This window comes from Perognathus longimembris, chromosome 6 (assembly GCF_023159225.1).
Source record: "Perognathus longimembris pacificus isolate PPM17 chromosome 6, ASM2315922v1, whole genome shotgun sequence".
Lineage (NCBI taxonomy): Eukaryota > Metazoa > Chordata > Mammalia > Rodentia > Heteromyidae > Perognathus > Perognathus longimembris.
Window position 1 is genome coordinate 62,618,375 of NC_063166.1, and position 17,186 is coordinate 62,635,560.

A 17,186-nucleotide genomic window follows, 5' to 3' on the forward strand; every position below is an offset into this window, starting at 1 on the left:
CGATTAGGAAAGGAGAGGACCTTGTGTCTGCTGATCCAAGAAACAAGCAAAAAAATAAAAAAGAGTCACTTTAAAAGAAAGGTTATTTATGCCTTTATTTATGTACAAAATATTCTGGGGGGGAAGGGGAAACTACATCTCAGATGATAGCATTTTAGAGATTATAAAGTTCTTCAAACAGCCCAATGTCCAGCTCAAAAATTTAACTACGAAGGTATTATGGTGGTCGCCCCATGAGGAAAGAGCTATGTTGGTTAGAAATGATTTGTGTGGGTAAAAGCTACAGAGAGTTTCGCTGGTGGGGTTTTTGAGCAGTGCTTTCGTATTGGTCTTGTGAAATTACCCATTACTTCCCAGTGTGCTGGATACATTTGGAGAAAGAAGGACATAGACTGATGTCTCAGCTCCACCATCGAACTGTGTGGCAAGTAGCTTGACCTTCCAGAGCCTTGGTTTCCTCATTTGTAAGTGGAGAGGAAGGAGAAGGTAAAGGTGCTAACAAAACCATAGTTAATGCAGAGAGCAGTACCTAGAGCAGTGCCTAGAGAGCAGTCACTCATGATAGGCAATCACCACAGCCATGCCAAAGGTCACCCTGTGGGGTCTGTTCAATTACTTTAAAAATAGCATAAGGAGTTACTTCTGAACACTTGACTTGGGCTCAGTCACCTTAAATCTGTTGAGATTCACAGCCATCAACTTATGGGTTTGCAGCAATCAATGTATCTGTGTATTTGAGATTCTCTGGCTGCTTTCAAATGTGCAGTTTCAAAAGAACATTCAAGCCCCAAAACTGACAAAACAAAACACCCCGGGGGGGGGGGGGTGGGGGGGCTGGGAATGTGGCTTAGCTATAGAGTGCTTGCCTAGCACGCATGAAGCCCTCAGCACCACTTAAACAGAAAAAGCCAGAGTGGCGCTGGCTCAAGTGGTAGGTAGAGTGCTAGCCTTGAGTAAAAAAAAGCTAGGAACAGTGCCTAGGCTCTGAGCTCATCAAGCCCCAAGGCTGGCAATAACAATAAGAAGAAGAAGAAGAAGAAGAAGAAGAAGAAGAAGAAGAAGAAGAAGAAGAAGAAGAAGAAGAAGAAGAAGAAGTATAGCACAGTATTTCAATTCTTAACATTATAAAAATAATGTTCCTGGGGCTGGGAATATGGCCTAGTGGCAAGAGTGCTTGCCTCATATACATGAAGCCCTGGCAAAATAAAAATAAAAATAAAAATAATGTTCCTGGCCGGGTATGGTAGACATGCTTGTATTCCCAGCTACTTGGGAAGCAGAGATAAGAGGATCACCATCCAAGAACAACTGGGCAAAAGCAGAAAATCCTATCAATAAAAAGAAGGAAGAAAGAAAGGGAGGAAGGGGAGAGGGAGGGAGGGAGGAAATTAATTTAAATGCATTGTGACTGTTTTGGGGGTTTTTTTTGTTTGTTTTTTTTGCCAGTCCTGGACCTTGGACTCAGGGCCTGAGCACTGTCCCTGGCTTCTTTTTGCTCAAGGCTAGCAACTCTGCCACTTGAACCACAGCGCCACTTACGGCCATTTTCTATATATGTGGTGCTGGGGAATCGAACCCAGGGCTTCATGTATACGAGACAAGCACTCTTGCCACTGGGCCATATTCCCAGCCCCTAGGAAATTAATTTAAAAGCAAAGCGTCTGGGGTACATTGCTCAAGTGGATATATATATATATATATATATATATATATATATATGGTCTGAATTCACCGCCCCCACCACCGCCCACACACACACACCCATTAACACGAAAAAGCAATATCCTCAGGGGTTATTATAATCCCACTTTGATAGTGATTTACTGAAGGCAAACATTTGGCTGTTGTGATTCAGGGTGAACCACCAGCTCGAGTCAGCTGGAAACAAAGAGTGTCTAGGTACAGACCAGGCCTCTTGAAGATGTTACCAAGATGCCCACGGCTAGGGCAGGAGCCTTAAGAGAATGAACGGACTGCCTTCCTTTCCTCAATGGAAGCCTTGTGAAAAACATGGGCTCCGCCTAAACTTCATAGTCATCTAAATCATTTTTATTTGAAGTCTATAAAACAGCCTAGTATCATTTTCTGTTTCAAAGAAAATATATCTCAAATTTGTAAGTTCTAACAATTTTGGATTCTAGTGTTCTTATAAACCACTTGCCCCTCCTCACTCCAAAAAGAAGCATTTCAGTTTGGATGCAGCTGTTTTTCTTTGTGGCTCCTCCAACAAGGGGAAAACAGGTTTCCCACCTCTATCTGCACTTTGAAAACTAAGCTTCCTATGCCTGTCTATGGCTGGCTTGTTTTGTGTTTCTTCAGTTTGGTAGTGCCCAGAGCCCAGAGCCTTGAACTTTCTAGGCAGGCATTCTGCCACTTGAGCCACACTTCCACTTCTATTTTTTTTTGCTGGTTAATTGGAGATAAGAGTCTTTCGGATTTGTCTGCCCGAGCTGGCTCTATACCTCAAGCCTCTGATCTCAACCTCCTGAGTAGTTAAGATTACAGGCATGAGCCACCAGCCCATGGCTAAAATCAACTTTGTTGTGGTATTATTTACATGTAACAAAATTCATTGAACTAGGTACATTTAAAACCTGTGTATTTTTATTATACAGAAGTCATATCTCCATAAAGTTGATGGAATTTTAATGTATCACTGCCAGAGTTTATTGCCTTTCGTTAGAATAATTCAGAGAAGACCTGGAATGGCCAGTAGAAAGGGAAAGTGAATATGGCTGTGCCCAGAAGACAAAGAACACTTACAGTCAAGTGGTCCTGTATGGAAGGTGCTGAATGGAAAGATAAAATACATACATCCACATGGTTCGAGACTAGTTTCACAAGGCTTTTTGTCTTTATAGTTTAGCTTGCTGAACTTGATACCTAAGCATGAGGAATCTGGCAGAGTTTGTTGGAAGAGGAAACTCAAAATGAAAAATAAAAACAAAAGTATGTTTTGTCCTGCAGGATCTACTGGCCCAGTCTAATTTTCTTCACACGTTCCCAATCCCAACCCCAAAAGACGCCTGCCTTCGCCACAATGCTAGAGTCCGGTGACTTTACCTCTGCCTCCTGGGAGCTTGTGGTCCGAGTTGACCACCCAAATGAAGAGGAGCAGACAGAGGTCACGCTGAGAGTGTCAGGAGACCTGCACATTGGGGGAGTGATGCTCAAGTTGGTGGAGCAGATCAGTGAGTTTCCGCTTCCAAGTAGCTGTTATGTATATATAACTCTGCTACCTGGCTGGCCAAGGCTGCCTGAGCACGCAGGTGTTTCTCATCACCTGCCTTACAATGGCCCAGGGAGTTTACTCTTCTTCCCTACATACCTCCCCCCTGGTCTTTTCAGGAAGAGAATGGAGAATGGGATGGTACGCACACACGTGTGCGTGTGTGTGTGTGTGTGTGTGTGTGTGTGTTGGAGCTAGGATTCACATTATCTGTCTGCCTGTACTGGGGCTTGAACTCAGAGCTTGGGTGCTGTTCCTTGAGCTCTCTGCTCAAGACTATTTGCTCTGGGTTTTTGCTTTTTACTTGGAGATAAGAATCTCACAGGTTTTTCTGCCTGAGATGGTTTTGAAACACAATTCTCAAATCTCAGCTTCCTGAGTAGCTGAGATTATAAGCCCCCTCACCAAGCTAAGAGCTTGCAACCAAACCCAACAACCTTTGTCAAAACTGAGTCTTAAACTAGGCATGGTGATATATATACCAGTGATCTCAGGACTGTGGAGGCTGAGACAGGAGAATCCCAAGTTCAAAGCCAGCCTGGGCTGGGCTACATCCTGTCTCAAAAACAGAAAAAGAAAAGGAAAAGTAACTTTGAGTTTTTTCTGGCATACTATATCTCCCAAGTACATATGTACGTATGGTACTGTATTTCCACATGACCCAGTCCACTGATAACATGTCATGTGATTTTAGGTGGCGTGGAATTAGACTTATTGTGGTCATGTTGCCACATTTATTTTCAGCTCTAACAAATAGTAGAATATGTAGAAACAATTATCTTTCATGAACATTTTTGTGTGGATTCCATTAGTCCATTCTTTTTAGTCTAGCCAAACATGGTGACTGCTGTTAATACTTGGCTATTCGGTGCTAATAATCATCTGCTAATGCATTTTTTTAGGGCTAGATGCCTTGTGTTTTATTTTTATTTAAATTTTTACTGTTGTGGTAAAGGTGATTTACAGAGGAATTACAGTTACATAAGTTAGTTAAAGAGTACATTTCTTTTTGGACGATATCACCCCTTCCTTTCCCTTGCTGTCTCCCTGCTAATGCTTTTCCCCTCCACCCCCACCCCCAGTCCTGAGGCTCAAACTCTGAGCCTGGGCACTGACCCTGAGCAACTTTTTGCTCAAGACTAGTGCTCTACCATTTGAGTCACAGCGCTACTTCTGGCATTCTCTGTGATTTATTAAGAGATCAGAGTCTCACAGGCTTTCCTGTCTAGCTAGCTCTGAACCCATGTCCTCAGATCTCAGGCTTCTGAGTAGCTAAGACTACAGGCATGAGCCACTGGTGCTGCCTAGCTCTGCTAATGCATTTTATAACGTAGAAATGTTCCCAAGAAGACAATTGTCCTATGATTATGTGCTACTGTCCTTGTCTAAGCAAAGAGAAGCCTTCAAGTCACCCTGATGGACTTAACATTTAAGAATGTTTTATTTTCTCTGTATTTCTTTGAACTTTTATTTAAGACCTGGGATATGGCTTTGCATTTTTACAGAGATAAAATCTATTTTACAAGTCTTTCTGCAATGTGATTTGCATACAGAAAAGCACACTGATCAAAAGGGCCCGGTTCAGTGAGTTGTTGGTCATGTAATCATCACGAAGATCAAAAAATTGCTCCCCTTCCCTAGCCCCACCCAGTCACCATGGGCCCAAGGGTGACCACTCTCCTGCTCTCTAACACCAGTGGCTTGGTTCTGGACTTCTTGTAAGTGGGAATTATACAGGGTACACTCTTGCCCATATGCTTTCTTTCGCTCAACATGATGCCTGAGAGATTTACCCAGATTCTTGCACATAGTTTGGAATCCTTTCATTTCATTGCAGTATCATATTCTCTTGTATGACCCTGATGTAGTGTATCCGTTTATTCCTCGATGGCATTTTGAGTCATCTCCGTCTTCAGATCCTATAGACAATCATTGTCCACATTGTCTGTGGGCCTTTCTACTGGGTATTTTTGTTATTGTGGTTACTAAGAGTGACCACTCTCCAGGCTTCTAAGGCCATAGGCATGCTTCCACTCAGATATCACTAGAATTGAACGTGACAGGGAAAGTGGAATGTCTCTGTGTGGACACTTGGGGCCACTGAGGCCCCCCATAGAGATGGATTAAACAAAGCCCAATGCTTTTGGCCTTCACAGAAAGGACAGTGGCACCGAGAGATTTTTAGGAAAAAGAACTTGATGGGGCTGGGGATATAGCCTAGTGGCAAGAGTGCCTGCCTCGGATACACGAGGCCCTAGGTTCGATTCCCCAGTACCACATATACAGAAAACGGCCAGAAGCGGCGCTGTGGCTCAAGTGGCAGAGTGCTAGCCTTGAGTGGGAAGAAGCCAGGGACAGTGCTCAGGCCCTGAGTCCAAGGCCCAGGACTGGCCAAAAAAAAAAAAAAAAGGAAAAAGAACTTGCACATTCATCATGAACAACATTTGTGTTCTAGCCAGGTGCTGAAGGATCACACTTGAAATCCTAGCTACTCCTAGCTTATAGGATAGAGATTTGAAGCTAGCATGGGCAGAAAAGTCTATGAGGCTCTTATCTCCAATTAACCACCCAATAGCTTCAAGTGGATCTGTGGCTCAAATGGTAGAACACTAGCCTTGAGTGGAAAGACAAAGGGACAGTGCCCTGCCCTGAGTTCAAGCCCCAGTAACACACACATACACACACACACACACACACACACACACACACACACACACACATACACATACACACACACAGTTGTTTATAAACAATGCAAGGTTCAGACTCAATTTTCTCACACCTTGCCTTGGAGACACTGAAGAGGAGCCAGGGTTGGCTGAGCCTTTACCTCTGTAGGGAGGTGGTAGCTGAGGACCCAGTGTTCATTTCAGGTTTTGCATGCCATCACACAGACTCTGACCTGCCCAGACCCTCCACGCTCAGCTTCCTGTCCGCCACATGGGTTTTCCTTTGGTTTTGCAGACATAGCCCAAGACTGGTCAGACTTTGCTCTTTGGTGGGAACAGAAGAAGTGCTGGCTCCTGAGGACCCACTGGCCTCTGGATAAGTATGGCGTACAGGCAGATGCCAGGCTTCTCTTCACCCCACAGCATAAGATGCTCCGCCTCCGCCTGCCCAACATGAAGACCGTGAGGCTTCGGATCAGTTTCTCTGCCGTGGTATTCAAGGCTGTGGGTGACATCTGCAAAGCCCTGAGTGAGTACCCAGAGGGACCCAGAGCCCCAGAGACTGTCGCCAAAAGAAAACAGGACAATGATGTGTGTATTTTTGCCTGCTTCAGGAGGAGGCACACATCCAAGCCCAGTAAATCAGAGTAAACCTACATGAAACTTCATTTACTGGAAGCTGAGGTGTGGCTCAGCTGGTAGAGAAGCCAGCCTTGAGCAAAGAAAGACCCATAAAAGCCAAGTGAGATTGTGAGGCCCTGAGTTCAAGCCCCAGTACCAGCACAAATAAAACCTTAATGGCAGAGGACAGATTCATTCCTAATAAGCTGAAGACTATTTCAAAAGACATTTGTAAATACAACCATTTAAATTTGGATCTTTCCCTCAATTCATGTCTTCATATATATTTGTATCATTCTTACTTAAGGAAAACAACAAAGGTGGGGGTTGTTAACTCCTTCATCCCCATAGGAGTAGTGTGTTTTGTTTTGTTTTTTGCCAGTCCTGGAGCTTGGTCTCAGGGCCTGAGACACTGTCTGTCCCTGGCTTCCTTTTGCTCAAGGTTAGCACTCTACCACTTGAGCCACAGCACCACTTCTGGCTTTTTCTGTGTATGTGATGCTGAGGAATTGAACCCAGGGCTTCATGCATGCTAGGCAAACACTCTACCACTAAGTGACATTCCCAGCCCCCTCTCTACTGCCTTTGAGATGGCCGTGTTTCTACATCTTAATTACCTTGCTCACACCCAATTCTAGTAAATTAGTCTGTTTCCACAAGTGCCTGGTGCATTTAATTGGAACTGGAAGCTTAGTTCTTTATGGGTTGGTACCCCCTAAGATATCCCCTAAGTCAGCAGTCATCAGGACAACAGTGTTCCAACTTAGTTTGTTTGTGAGACATCATAAAAGGAGAAGATCTTGTGCCAAGATCATGATCTGATTTTAAACTTTTTGGACCTGTATGTATCTTCTTTGGTACCAAGGGCCAAAGTCAACATTTGAAGACATTATCATTCAATAACCTCTCTCCTGGTTAAACCCTAAAAACATCTCATTCTGTCACTCAGCAAGTATTGACTGAGCACCTAGTGTGTGGCAGGTGGTATGGTGAATGCTGAGGAGGCTTACTGGTAAACACCACTGAAATCCCCACCCTTGTGGAGCTCCCATGCTAGCAGACACAGATAAAGAAACCCACAAAGGTGCATAAGAAAAGAATGTAGTGTTTAGCTGAGCACTGAGCTTCAGACCTGTAGAGTCACTGGTTGCAGCCAGCCCTACAAAAACATTACAAAACCCACCTAAACCAATTGAACACTGTGTGTGGTAGTACCTACCTATCCACCTATGCGGGAAGTGTAAATAGGATTGTAATCAAGCCAGCTGAGGCATAAGCAGGAGATCCTATGCAATAAAATAACTAAAGCTAAAAGGGCTGGGAGCCTGGCTCAAGGGGTAGAGCACCTGACTGACAAGCACGAGGCCCTGTGTTCAAACCCTAGTACCACCAAAAAAAAAAAAGAATAGGACAATAAAGGGAGGAGATATGGTTTGGTAACAGGAGATAGGATAGGAGCAGACCTGCTTCCTGACACCTGGGGTCCTGACCTTCCACACAATGTGTGGCCCACACCAGTTGCCCAATAACTATTGAGTAAAACAAAGGATGAAGCCCGTCATTGCAGAACGCAGTTGTTGTAATTGGGTCCCCAATGCACAGCAGGCAAAGGCCAAGCACAAAGACACAGCGGCTTTCAGTGGCATTCTACAGAAGATTTGAAAACAAAGCATGCAATTCTGTTCCACACCCACAGTGAACCAGAACTATGCACACAGCAGTAGACATGCTGGGTTCTTGGGCTGATTAGATACTAGGAGTTGTTTTAAGGGCTCCTGTGAGCATGTCTGTCTATCTATCTGTCCATCTGTCTGCCTGCCTACTTACCTGCTTGTCTGTCTATCTGTTTCAGGATCAGTAGTCCAGACAGCCGGCATACTCACTATACGTAGCCAAATCTGGCCTTAAACTCAAAATTCTAAGTACTAAGGGTGTGAGCCACTATGCCCAGCCACTCCTTGACATTTCTCATCATGGATTTTTTTTTTATATCTGACCAATTGAAGCTAAATCAAATTTATCAGAATAGAATTTCCCTAGGAGAACAAATTTCCCAAGCACAGATCTTGTGCTACTAGGAGATAACAAGCGTTTTTTGTTGTTGTTTTGTTATTTTACATCTAATTCTTAAATTTGCCTTGCACTTGTTGGGCAGGCACTCTATCCCTTGAGCTATGCCCCCAGTCCTTTCTGCTGTGTTTTGTTTGGGGTTTGTTTTGGGGGTGTTGGTTTTTTTTTGGAGGGGGGGTTATAGATAGAATCTCACTTTTGCTCAGTCCTGCTTAGACTTTCGTCCCTCTTTTACACAAAGGATAGGATGAGAGGACTATACTCAGTTTTTTTGTTTTTTATTTTTTTTATTGGTTGAGATGAGGGTCTTACAAACTTTTTCCCTATGCTGGCCTCAAACCATAATCCTCCTCTCCTCTCAGTCTCCCAGATAGCTAGGATTACAGGTTTGAGCCACCAAGCCTGATTTATGTTTACTTCTTACACTGGAATTGTTTTATTCCTTAACAGACTATGAAGGGAAAGTCAAGCCGCACTGCTAGTCGGTCTCCGCCCTTAGCGGTGTGTGACCTGATTGAATGAGTGAAATCAGTATGTAAACTTCTAGAAAAGCTGCCCAGAGGTGACAAAGCAGCCACATTCCTGGGCTTTTACCTGGAATTATGAGCAGTCAGTACTGTTAATGGCCATCAGCAGTTCTGAGCAGTAACTCATATATTGCATAAACTGATTAGCATAGTTTGGTTTCGCTAAAAGCAGACCCTGATGAGGTGAATGTTGGAGGCCCTCAAAGCCATTGGGAGTCATGAGGTCTGAGCAGCAGAAGGGAGGGCTATACCATGAGGCTGTCTGCCCTACAAGTGGGAAGAGCTGTTGGGCCCAGTGCTGGTATCTCACACCCATAATCTTAGCTACTCAGGAGACTGAGATCTGAGGATCAAAGTTTGAAGCCTGGCCTGGCAGAAAAATCCATGAAACTCTTATATCCAATTAACCACCAAGAAAAAAAAAATCTGGAAAGTGGAAATGTGGCTTACATGGTAGAATTGTAGCTAGCCTTCAGCAGAGAAAGTTAGGACAGTGCCAAGGCCCTGAGTTAAAAATCCCTGTATTGTCAACAACAACAAAAATTGCCTAGAGATGTGGAAGGTAAAGACTTGAAGGATGTATGATCCACAAAGCAGAATGGAGAGTCCTTTATGGTTAGTTGGAGGCTGGGGGTTTAGAGGTAGGGGGAGGTTGTTTCTTGTTTTGTTTTGTTTTTTAAGCAGCAAGAGAGGGAGAAAGAAAAGAGTGAAATGAGGGAAAAGGAAAGGAAATAAAAATTGGTGTTAGATAGGTGATGCTAGAACAATGAAATGCTAAGTGGTTTAAGGTAGGGATGAGCACATGAGGGAGCATTACTTCTGCTATCCCTTCTCTTGCAAGCATTTGAACTTGAACTTGAACTAGCTTCTGTCTTCATCCACTGTTTGCCTCCCCTCCCTCCACAAAGATCTCTGTTCTCCTTGTTTCTTCAAAGAGGGACACAAATAGTTTCTTCCTTTACCTTTCAGGAGCTTCCTGAGACAACAGGTCTCGGGAAAAGGACTCTAGGCCTCAAAAAGAATTTTCTTTCCTTCTTCTTATTTCCTCCTCCTCTTCCTCCTCCTCCTCCTTCTTCTTCTTCTTTTTTTGTTTGTTTGTTTGTTTGTTGCCAGTCCTGGGCCTTGGACTCAGGGCCTGAGCACTGTCCCTGGCTTCTTTTTGCTCAAGGCTGGCACTCTGCCACTTGAGCCACAGCACCACTTCTGGCCATTTTCTATATATGTGGTGCTGGGGAATCAAACCAGGGCTTCATGTATATGAGGCAAGCACTCTTGCCACTAGGCCATATTCCCAGCCCCTCTTTTTCTTCTTTTTATTTAATGGATTCATCTGTTTAATCTAGGGAAATAACATTTTGTGGAATTTTCTTCTACTTTTTATTTTTCTTCTCTTTTTAATTTTTGTTATTGGTTGTTTTACTTTTAGATATTAGACGACCAGAAGAACTCTCCTTGTTGAAGCCTTCTGAAGACTATTTTAAGAAAAAAAAGAAAAAATTCAAAAATAGCAAGGAACCCATTATTGAAGATGTTCTCAACTTGGACAGTTCTTCAACAAGTTCTGGTTCACCAGGTAATATTGTCATTTTGATTTGTGAATGTAGATCAAAACACAAGAAGAAAAATTACCCCTCCCTCTGGCCATCAAAAGAATAACAAAATGCCAGGCACCAGTAGTTCATGGCTGTAATCCTAGCTACTCAAGAGGCTGAGATCTGAGGATCATGGTTCAAAGCCAGCCCAGTCAGAATAGTCCCCATGAAACTCTTATGTCCAATTAACCTTTCAAAACCCAGAAATGGTGCTGTGGCTCTAGTAGTAGAACACTGCTAGCCTTGAGCACAAAGAAGCTCAGGGACAGCACCTGGGCCCTGAGTTCAAGCCCCACAACTGACAAAAAAAAAAAAAAAGGATAATAAAATTGCAGGACTGGAGCTGGACACTGATGGCTCCTACCTGTAATCCTAGCTATTCAGGAGGTTGAGATCTGAGAATTGCAGTTCAAAGCCAGCCCAGGCAGGAAAGTCAATGAGACTTTTATCCAAATAACCACCAAAAAGCCAGAAGTAGAGCTGTGGCTCAAGTGATAGAGCTCTAGCCTTGAGGGAATCTCTCTCTCTCTTTCTGTCTCTCTCTTTCTCTCTCTCTCTCTCTCTCTCTCTCTCTCTCTCTCTCTCTCTCTCTCTCTCTCTCTCTCTCAGACACACATACACATATACAAGTTGTAGGACTAGTGAGTTGGGCAAGGAACATCTGGTTTGGTTTACAAATAACAAGTTTACTTCAGACTTATATTGAACAGGTATGCTTCATAAATCATGATTTTAATTGCATATCTTATGTTGCTGATGAATGCAAAATTTTAGCCAAATTGGCTATGGATTGGTGATAAAACAGTTGTATTTAGAAAATAGATGGGTTGGATCTTTCAAGTGTACTTACATCTCTCTTTGTGATTCTCTTTCTCTCTCTCTTTTTTTAATGCTGATCCTAGGGCCAGGACACTGTCCCTGAGCTTTTTTTTTTTTTTTTCAGAGCTGAGGACCAAACTAAGGGTGTTGCACTTGCCAGACAAGTGCTCTTCCACTAAATCCCAAACCTCTGAGCTTTTTCTTTTTTTTTTTTTTTTTGCTCAAGACTAAGCACTCCACCACTTGAGCCACAGCTCCACTGCTGGCTTTTTGGTATTCTATTGGAGATAAGAGTCTCGTGGACTTTCCTGCCCAGGCTGGCTTTGAACCATGTTCCTCAGATCTCAGCCTCCTGCATAGTGAAGACTATAGGTATAAACCACAAGCACTTAGCTGTAATTCAGTCTTGACGTGATTCTTCAATTCACTTTCTCACTGGGCCTGTAAGTGGTGCTCAGCTAAAACTTCTGAAGACCTACATATCTTCCTTTTTTATATCAAAATAATGAAGGCCCACTTGCTTGCAACACTGGGGCTTTCTTACATCATGTACTTTCTTCCTGCATAGTATATTCCAATGTAAAGAATAAAAGAGGTCTTTGTACTTTAAACAAACTAGGGCCAGATAATATGCCTACTGAAGTCTCAACATTGGCAAGTGCTGCTCTTTGCTTAAGGAGCTGCCTGCAGCCTTGGGCAGCTGCTCTGTGCCAGATCCCCAGTGTTCTGGCAGTGCCCAGACTTCTGCTGAAGTAAGAGAACTTGACATGGTTGGGGGGAGAATGGTCTTCAACATCTATCGGCATTGAGATTTAGAAGGCTCTACAGATTGCAAATACAGACAAGATCTCTACTTGTGTATAACTAACTTCTCATCATCCTCACTACTATGGATATTCTAAAAAGTAAATTTAAAGTCAAAATTCATTTTACTGTGAGGAATGTGCTTCCCCACACACATAAAGATTCTTACTCTATGGAAATGGAAGTATGGTTCAAGTGGTAGGGTGCCAGCCTTGAGTGAAAAAAGCCAAGTAAGAGCACAAAGCCCCAGTTCAAGCCCTAGTACCAGCCTTAAAATAATTACTATCACGGGATTGGGGATATAGCCTAGTGGCAAGAGCGCTTGCCTCATATACATGAAGACCTGGGTTCGATTCCTCAGCACCACATATACAGAAAATGGCCAGAAGTGGTGCTGTGACTCAAGTGGCAGAGTGCTAGCCTTGAGCAAAAAGAAGCCAGGGACAGTGCTCAGGCCCTGAGTCCAAGGCCCAGGACTGGCCAAAAAATAAATAAATAAATAAAAACTATCACTTTAATATTCATACACTAAATATTAATATCCATATTGTAGCATTACAAATCTCAGAGTATCCCTTTACTTGCAGTAAGTCCTGGCTTGTACAGTAAAACCATGACTCCCACCTATGACCCCATCAATGGGACACCGGTGTCATCCACCATGACTTGGTTCAGTGATAGCCCCTTGGCGGAGCAAAACTGCCACATCCTGGCATTCAGCCAGCCTCTTCAGTCACAGGAAGAACTGGCTGACAGGTACCAGCCCCGGACTCTGGTTGATAAAGCCAAGCTGAATGCAGGGTAAGGATGGACTCCATTTTGCTTCTGTCTGACATAGAGAGTTGTCTCAGAGATGGGGGACTGTTTAATGTTTAAGTTAATAGACCTGGAGATTGAGCTTCGTTAGCAAAAACCATAGCTGACTTATAATTAGGATGTGTGTTACATCTTGGTCATTCTTGTTCCCAAAAAGAAAGAACCTGAATGGAGCCATGTGCATTTTGCTGGTTATTTGCACATAAAAGTCTCATGGACCTTCCTGCCCAGTCTGGCTTTGAACCACGATCCTCAGATCTCAGCCTCCTGAGTATCTAGGATTACAGGCATAAGCCACCAGCTCCCAGCTTCAAGCCATTTTTATTCCATGGTATTATGCTACAGCCATCTCTTTATCATTTTGTTATTGACTTTTAGTCTCTACCCCTCACCATTACCTAGTGTGTATATCTGAATTCTAAAATTGCAGCATTCAGTGAAAGACCCACTAGCCACATGGGGATATTTCAATTTAAATGTGGAACTAAAACCAGACATAACACACACTTGTAATCCCAGCACATAGGAGGCCAAAGCAGGAGGATTTCAAGTTTCAGGCCATCCTATAATATATAATGATACAAAAAAAAAAAAATCCTGAGATAATAACAACATTCTGTGGTTCTTTCTTTCCTTTAGTTGATTACTTTAATATGTCAATGAGAATTCATATTGCTTTCTGGGGATGTGGCTTAGTGATTGACTGCTTGCTTAGTATGCATGAGGTCTTGGGTTCAATTCCTCGGTACCACTTACACAAAAAGAAAGATTTTTTTTAATATTATTGTTTTCTAAAGACCATTTATTATGTGATTTCATTTGTCTATTATTTAATTCATTTTTATGTTGCTGGGGACCAAACTACAGCCTTGCACATGTGAAACAAGTGTTCTACCACTGAGCTGTGTCCCCCACCTGAGAATATTCTACTTTTTTATTATTCCATTTCATTGTAACCTTCTATAATTACATATTCTATATATTCTATTCTATGTCTTGTTCATTTTAACCTTAAATGCTATAAAATAAGATGACAACATAAAGTATTATTGTGTGCTTACTAGTTTTGATATTGCTTACTCTGCCTTTGTTCAAGGATGGCTGGATAGACAGACAGAAAGATATGATGGATGATGGATGGATGGATGGATGGATGGATGAAAATATATACATAATATATAAATATTCATATATTATATTTTTATATTATATATATAAATATATAATGCAATCTATAACACAACATAATGGGCTTCTATAAGACCTGACTGGCTGGCTATTAAACCCCATGGTGTGATTCTCTAGTTGGCTGGATTCCTCGCGCTCCCTGATGGAACAAGGCATCCAGGACGATGAGCCACTGCTGCTACGATTTAAATACTACACTTTCTTCGACTTGAATCCTAAAGTAAGAAACTTTTACTTCTGGTTTTTTTCCCCCTCTATCTCTTTCTGAAGGTGGATACAGAGAACTGTATGTAAAACTGAGTCATCTGCTTATCAAAATTGGTGTTAACTTGAGTGATTTCCTGGGTCTTTGTGCTCAGTGTGAAGCATGGCATGTATCCTGTGGGAGAAAATATAAACAGAGTGAAGGGTTCTATGAATGGCCAGGACAACCACATTGCATTGTCCCAGCCCTGACTTTGTGTATGTTGATCTTCTCCATTTACTACAGTACACTTGTCCATGAATCTTGCTTTGCCAACCTTCAGTCAGAATTCTTTTCTTATCCACAGCAGTATTTCTTACTCTCTCGTGGTGTGTGTGTGTGTGTGTGTGTGTGTGTGTGTGTGTGTGTGTGTGTGTAGAATGAATATATATTGAGTGACTGTACCAAGAATTAAACTGCGTGCTGGGAACCCAAACAGCAAGACACTGATGTTTTCAAAATTCATAAACTGAAATACATAGGACCACAAAATGAAACAGTGATACTGAAGTTTAGCAACTAAAACCTTTTTCAAAATAGATATAGTAATATACATTCTTTAAAGAATGGAATAAAATAAGATTTGGTGGCTGTTCTCATACATTGATTGTAAGTCAAAATACAAATTACACTGGCCTTAATGCAAGGCAATATAGCAATCTCCATCAGAATTCTGTTTCTAGGAGTTGGGATTTAGCGTAGTGGAAGAGTGCTTGCCTAGCAAGTGCAAAGCCCTGAGTTCAGTCCTCAGTACCCCAAAAATACATTCACAAAGAAAGTTGTTACATGTTGCAGGAAACGATTGGAAACCCCCTAAACGTCCATCAGAAGGGACCTGGTTAAATATGTTATGTTATATCCATACTACATTATTATTAAAAAATAAACAGTCAATATGAACTCCTTTCCTCCCTCTCTTCTCTCCTCTTTCTCTCCCTCTCCTCTTCTTTTCCCCTCCTTCTCCATCCTCCTCCTCTCCTTCTCTTCTTTCTTGTTCCTTTCTCTCTCTGTCTCAAAGATTCAAGAGATCCTACCACCTCAGCCCTCTAAATATGTACCACCACACCTAGTTTCATGAACAGCACACGTGAGGTATTTTCAGCTGTCCAGTCTTGTTTGACCTATAATTTATGTACCACTGTAAATGTAAAATACAGTCATTTTAATAAATGCATATACAATAGAATGACAAGTTTCAAAATAATTCCTTCAAACCTGTTTTTGGCTAGTCAACCAACATGCTACCCAACCAGCACCAACCAGTCTGCCTTCTGTCTCAAAGTTTGCCTCTTCTAGAAATTTCCTGCAGATGACCCCTACAGCCTGTCATCATCCTTTGCGTCTGAAGTCTTCACCAAGGAAGCTCTGTGTTCTTGTCTATGTCAGAGGCATCTTCTCTTTTCTTGTCAAGTAGCACCCCATTGTGTGCCAGGGCCACACTTTTTTACTCATCTGCCAGCAGAGTGAGGGATGTTGGATTGTTTCCAGTTTGGAGCCACCAGGAAGGGTGATGTTGTACCTGTTCTTGTATTCGTTTACAATCCATTTTGGAAAAAGCTGAGCCATGGCACCAGCAAAGTCCAAAACAAAACAAAGAGAGACTTTCCTATGAGTCTCGTGATTCCCATCTCGTGAATCACCACTCATTTCTGCATGTGTCCTTCTTACGCCGCAGCATCAGAAGTACTGGGAAGGGTCAGCTTGCCCCTTTGAAGAAATTCTGGAAAATACTTGAGGAAAGTTTGTTCTGAATGAAGAAGTGGCATTCACTAGGGCAGTGAAAAGATAAGGTGTTCACCCAACTTTCTAAACTGAAATATAGTGCACTTGGTTCACAGAAAATGGCCTGGAGAGTTCTAGAATCTTGTTGTTGTGGAATATAAATATACCCAACACACACACAGAGACACACACGCATGCACACGCTCACACACACATACACACACTCACACTATTTCTTTGTCTAGTATGATGCTGTCCGGATAAACCAGCTCTATGAACAAGCCAGGTGGGCAGTTCTCCTGGAAGAAATTGACTGCACCGAGGAGGAAATGATGATCTTTGCAGCGCTACAGGTATGGGAACTCTACAACCTTTCCTCTGCCAAAGACAAACCAAGTTTGTGCTGATCAAAGTATTGTGTTCCTCATGCTATTTGCTTCTTTGCTGAAATTAATGGACACATGGAGAATACATTTAAATTGAAAATACTGATCTGCACAGGTGCAAATCCTAGGTAAGGTATCTGTTGTGCAATTCTGTGTATCTGTGTGTGTGAGCCCTGGGGTTTGAACTTTCATGGCCTAGGTGCTATCCCTGAGCTTTTTAGCTTAAGGCTAGCACTGTACCTCTTGAGCTAAAGCTCCACTTCCAGATTTTTTGGTGGCTAAATGGAGATAAGAATTTCACAGACTTTTCTGCCCAGGCTGGCTTCAAACCATGGTTCTCAGATCTCAGCCAGCAATGGGCTATGCCAGCAATGCCCAACTGTCTCACAGTTCTTATCATTTCCCTGCCACAGGTACAATCAGTGATGAGGCAACTGTGAATATGACTAAGTAAAGATTTTGTGGGCCAAGTGGGTCAGATGAAAATGTCATTGTCTTG

The 17,186-nt window shown here is 42.5% G+C and overlaps 1 protein-coding gene across 2 annotated transcripts in view; it reads left to right on the forward strand.

Annotated features, from left to right (window-relative positions):
• Window positions 1-17,186, forward strand: part of Fermt1 (FERM domain containing kindlin 1) — a 36,660-nt gene that overhangs the window by 1,015 nt on the left and 18,459 nt on the right. The window contains exons 2-7 of one of the 2 annotated variants that reach the window (XM_048348819.1): window positions 2,966-3,191; window positions 6,194-6,427; window positions 10,543-10,689; window positions 12,919-13,132; window positions 14,453-14,555; window positions 16,547-16,654. In XM_048348819.1, coding sequence (XP_048204776.1) covers window positions 3,041-3,191; window positions 6,194-6,427; window positions 10,543-10,689; window positions 12,919-13,132; window positions 14,453-14,555; window positions 16,547-16,654 — 957 coding nt within the window. In that variant the 5' untranslated portion in view covers window positions 2,966-3,040. The remainder of the gene's footprint in view (window positions 1-2,965; window positions 3,192-6,193; window positions 6,428-10,542; window positions 10,690-12,918; window positions 13,133-14,452; window positions 14,556-16,546; window positions 16,655-17,186) is intronic. The other variant, XM_048348818.1, reaches the window with a different exon arrangement.